Raw genomic sequence first — 3,299 nt, 5'->3', positions numbered from 1 at the left:
GTTCAAGGGGTATGAATACTTTTGCAAACCACTGTATGGTTATGTTGAAGTATATATGCATCTAAGAGTTTAAGTTGCAACAATGGGGTGTCGTTTATCGTCCCAGAATTTGGTATTTAAAAATGTAAGAGGATTTCTGATGGCGTCTCAGTGTTTACAGGGGAGATGATGGGAATCATTTTGGCATTAGGTTGGACTGAAAAGGTGCATCCTTTGAGAAGTGTAATTTGTTCTGATTCAAGTTCATCATTATACTCAACTTTAAAAAAATCAGTCTAATAGTAGACCAGACCTTTTATTGGAGATTCAGATATTACTTTATAGAATTCAGGCCATGGGATTAATAGTCATTTTTACATGGGTTCCATCTCATGTAGGAATAAAAGGAAATGAGTTTGCAGATAAATATGCAAAACAAGCCTCAAAAAACAGTTGCTTTGAGATACTGATTCCATTTAGTAAAGAGGAAATTAAATCTGTTATAAAACAAAAGGTTAAGGAAAGATGGCAGAAGCAGTGGGAAGAAGAATAAACTGGTAGATGGCTTTATAGTTTCCAAAGGAAAGTTGGTGAAATGAGGGGATCAGGAAGAAGCAGAAAAGGAGAAAACATTATATCCAGGTTACGTTTTTGTCATACAGGTTTAAACAGTACACTATTTAAAATGGGAAAACATCCAACAGGTAATTGCGAGTTTTGTGTTCAAGAAGAGACAGTAAAACATGTTTTGTTGATATGTCCTACCCTGAGGAGAGAAGGAAGTCAGAATGTAGACTTTTAAATAATAAGTTGCAGTTAAAAATACAAGATATTTTGGGATACTCATCTTCTTTTGAATATTTATGTTATTTGATAAACTACCTTAAGAAAACTAAACTGATTGAAAGGATATGTTTTATTTTTTACATATACAGTGTAAGTTGCGTCCTGATCCACACTCCATACCAGTAGGTGGCGGTGATGCACACCATTACGTTGCTTGCCAACCGCCATTAAAACACAAAGAAGAAGAAGAACCAGCGGAGTTGAAAGGTCAGTGACGTCATGGCGAAGATGGCGGCGTCCGTGGTCGAAAGCGGAGAGGATGCGTTCAGAAAAATCTTTAAATTTTATAAAAGGAGAGATCCTCCGCCAGATCTGAAAAATGTTACAGATTTCTGCAGCGGAGCAGCAGGAGAAAAGGTCAGAAACACTGAGGAGTCATTCACTGAAAGGAATGTTACTTAAAAGATAAATAATGTAGTTCTTAAACTAACAAAAAAAAAAAAAAAAACAATTGTTGTGTTATTTTTCTTACCAACTGAACCAATATATTTACTTTTTTTAAACAATAAAACAATAGTAAAGCAATAATGCTTTTGGCTTTGCTGACCAGAAACTCCTACTGCTTTTACTAATTTAAATATTTTGAGTCAGGTAATTCTGTTTAAACTCTATCAAAGACACTGATATCAAATTTCTTCATGTGACACCGTCAGATAGTTTCAGTTGAACTGAACCCGGCAGCTTTAAGGGACGAGGACGCTGCCATGGTTGGACTGAAGCCTGTCAGAGACTGGAGAGCCTTCGGCCTGCAGGGATACCCAGGTAGGAACATGAGTAGTTTTTAGAAAGATTTGTTGTAATAAGTCCTAGTTATCGTTCCTGAGTGTCCTGCAGGTAAACTTCTTATGTTCGCACTCTGTTGCCATGCCCCACCTGCAGCTATTTGGAGCATTTTGTGTCGTTTAGGGTTCATCTTCATCTCCAATCCTTTCCTGCGCGGCTCCCAAGCCTACTGGGTCAGACAGTGTTTGAAGACGTATCCTCAGAAACCGAACGTGTGCAACCTGGACATGCACATGTCTCCGTCAGACACCCAGGACATCTGGGGCAGGAGTGCACAAGTCCTCAGGTGGGTCTGGGACCGCAGAATATCAGGGTTCCAATAAGCTCTTAGGTTTTATAAAACCTTGTTTTCTTTTCCTCTGCAGGTCTCCTCCGTCTGGAAAGAGCCAAGCGAAGACTCTCCTGGAGCGACTGCGCTGGGTCACTCTGGGGTTTCATTACAACTGGGACACTAAGGTGAGCAGAGAGCCTCAGTGATGCATGTTTCAAAGACGTGTAGAAACATAAAGTGCTGTGCAGCGAGTTTAATTTTTGTGACACCACAACATTAAGAGTGTTAAGACCATTCTTTCTCTGTTTTATTTGTGTTATTGTCTCATCCACAGACTTACTCTGCCAATCATTTCACTCCGTTCCCGGCRGATCTCCAGGCGCTCTCCTTCAGGATAACGGCTGCCTGCGGGTTTCCAGGATTCAGCTCCGAGGCTGCGATCCTGAACTACTACAGATCCGATTCGTCTCTGGGAATCCACGTGGACGAGTCGGAGCTGGACCACTCTTGGCCCCTGCTTTCGCTCAGGTGAGCAGTGGAGCAGTTTTTAACCTGTTCTCATGGGTCAGGTTAACAGAGGCCAGAAAAGAAACCCTCTCATTGTCACTGTGTTCAAACAGTTTCGGACAGTCTGCCGTTTTCCTCCTGGGCGGCCCCCACAAACACGACGCCCCAACAGCCATGTTCATGCACAGCGGGGATGTGATGCTGATGTCGGGTCAGAGCCGCCTGCTTTATCACGCCGTCCCCCGCATCGTCCCGGCGCCGCGGGAGCGCGCGGCAGACCTGGAAGACCTCAGCTCCGCCTCGTCCCCGCAGGAAGGAGGCGTGCTGGAGCCGGTAGCTGAGGAAGACTGGGCCGTGTGCTCCAGGTACATCCAGAGCTCCCGGGTGAACGTGACCGTCAGGCAGGTGCTCGGGCCGGGCCTCAGCTTCCCAGAGACGCCGCCTACTTCTGTCCAAAGGAGTGACGAAGGCCGGACTGTTGGGTACCTTGATGAGTCAGAGGATGGAAACAGAGGGAAGAGGAAGAGGAGCTGCAGCGTCAGCGACTCTGAGCCTACAGAGACGTGAACAAAAAAACTCACAGAAACTGTTTTACTTTTCAAACTGTTCAAAGTAAAATCCCCTTAAATAAATTATTTTAATTTTTTTAAAACTTTGCAAAACAGTTGATTTTCAGTCTAATACAGGGTTCTGCAACCTTTACAATCAAAAGAGACATTTCTACTCCTTGGCTCACTAATTAAATGTGTCCAGAGCTGCAAAATAAGCTACAACTGTGATTATCAACTGGTGGTTCGTGGGCCTTTTCAAGACCTTTTCATGAACCTTTATGGCCAGTGGAGGTGATATAAACCTAAAAAAAAATAGTGAATTTTATTATTTATTATTTTTACATTTCAGGACTGAAGAAAAA

General features: G+C 42.9%; 1 protein-coding gene across 1 annotated transcript; it reads left to right on the top strand.

Annotated features, from left to right (window-relative positions):
• Positions 1-980: 980 nt before the first annotated feature.
• On the top strand, positions 981-3,038 carry alkbh1 (alkB homolog 1, histone H2A dioxygenase). Its single transcript, XM_014011873.1, has 6 exons — positions 981-1,182; positions 1,479-1,587; positions 1,732-1,894; positions 1,974-2,064; positions 2,214-2,407; positions 2,500-3,038. Exons 1-6 carry the CDS (start codon positions 1,045-1,047, stop codon positions 2,951-2,953), a joined length of 1,149 nt encoding a protein of 382 aa, XP_013867327.1. The 5' UTR covers positions 981-1,044; the 3' UTR covers positions 2,954-3,038.
• Positions 3,039-3,299: the final 261 nt, after the last annotated feature.

This window comes from Austrofundulus limnaeus, unplaced genomic scaffold (genome assembly GCF_001266775.1).
Source record: "Austrofundulus limnaeus strain Quisiro unplaced genomic scaffold, Austrofundulus_limnaeus-1.0 Scaffold85, whole genome shotgun sequence".
Classification (NCBI taxonomy): domain Eukaryota; kingdom Metazoa; phylum Chordata; class Actinopteri; order Cyprinodontiformes; family Rivulidae; genus Austrofundulus; species Austrofundulus limnaeus.
This window is presented reverse-complemented; position numbering and strand designations above follow the sequence as displayed.